The sequence below is a fragment of the Acyrthosiphon pisum genome, chromosome A1 (genome assembly GCF_005508785.2).
Source record: "Acyrthosiphon pisum isolate AL4f chromosome A1, pea_aphid_22Mar2018_4r6ur, whole genome shotgun sequence".
Taxonomy (NCBI): domain Eukaryota; kingdom Metazoa; phylum Arthropoda; class Insecta; order Hemiptera; family Aphididae; genus Acyrthosiphon; species Acyrthosiphon pisum.
Window position 1 is genome coordinate 118,039,585 of NC_042494.1, and position 1,466 is coordinate 118,041,050.

General features: G+C 26.4%; 1 protein-coding gene across 1 annotated transcript in view; it reads right to left on the reverse strand.

The window, feature by feature from the left end:
- LOC100167484 (neuronal acetylcholine receptor subunit beta-2) overlaps positions 1–1,466 on the reverse strand; it is a 37,457-nt gene continuing 35,991 nt past the window's right edge. The window contains exons 6-9 of the mRNA XM_029488131.1: positions 892–1,051; positions 656–808; positions 373–555; positions 1–297 (exon numbers count right to left, since the gene is read on the reverse strand). Of these exons, the coding sequence (XP_029343991.1) occupies positions 278–297; positions 373–555; positions 656–808; positions 892–1,051 (516 nt within the window). The 3' untranslated portion in view covers positions 1–277. The remainder of the gene's footprint in view (positions 298–372; positions 556–655; positions 809–891; positions 1,052–1,466) is intronic.

Below are 1,466 nucleotides of genomic sequence, written 5' to 3' on the forward strand. Positions count from 1 at the left end.
ATTATTGTAATTAATATATTTGACGATGCAATGGTATGTAAGGTATATCCAGTATAATCTTTTTATATCTTTTTAAGTTATAAGAGAAATTAAACAAAGTTATCGTTGTTTTTTTTTTAAATTTACAAGTACCTAGGGTATTAAAACCCATAAATTTATCAATGAAATTACGAAAACAATTATAAACGATAAACGATCTAATAAGATGGACAATGTTTTCCAAAGTAAAGCATTTTCGTCTCTCTGAGTACTGGGAGATTCCTCTTCCACGTTTTTTTCAATTAAAAGTTCTGCTCCCTAAAATGTAATTACTATTAATATGGAACTATTAAAATATTTAAAGTATAATTAAATAATGTACCTAACGCTTACCTGAGTGTGAAAATTTGTTAGCATAGCAATTGGATATTTTATTTAAAAAAAATTTCAATACAGACTTGAGCCATTCTGGACCATTACGAGAAATCATCAGTACTCTGTTATAAATTTCATTACTAATCACAGTTATAACAAGTGCTATTGCTGTTAGAATTAGTGAGTTGCGGTACAATAGAACTGAAATGTAACACATGGTATTGATATATGTATCTTATATATTATAATTTACTTTGATAGGAACCTAAAATGTCCATAAATTTAAATATTTATAGCTTACTTATGTATACAGTTTGTTTGCCATTATTTGGTAATTTCGTGTCCAAAAATTGTATGTACAACAATTCGGAAATGAAAATTAAGCATAATACAATTAATCGAAGGGTGGATTCACGACCCATTAAGAACGTAAAAATTCTCATCAACGATATCACTAAAATTGTAAGTATTAATAAGTAGGTACTTCAAAATATATAACTTTATATGTACACAAAAAAATCTAATGATTTCTCATACCAACTGCCGGGATTATAATGGATGAATAGTAGATGGATGAGAATCGAGCAATGTATATTTCGTATCGTAGAAAGCTATTTATAGAATTGTTTATATTCACATACTCATGTTGTATAGAGTTAAGTTTCCATTCTCCATCAGGTTCATAAAAATACAAATTCTATAAAAGTTAATAATAAAAAAATGAATTAAAAACGAGTATGGTAAACGGCTTTATACATAATATGTAACATAATGAGAAATTTAATAACCATGAACCATACCTACATAACTTGGATTTTTAACTCGTTTAATCGTATGCTTTTTTTTTTATAAAAAGATGTGACATTAAATTAATTGGGTAGGTATCTCTCTTATTTCTCTCTTGTAAAATATATTATTATTATTTATTAAAGGAGCACTCAACACAAAAAAAAAAAAATATTTAAATTATTTTTAAATGTCAAATTATTGTAACTATAGCTATATGAAATGATTTGGTGAAAATCCGATGTAAAAAAAATTATTACTTTAAGAGATATTAAGAAATGCAAAATAGCCGCGTGACGTCATTGGGCCATACTCATCGTAATTGC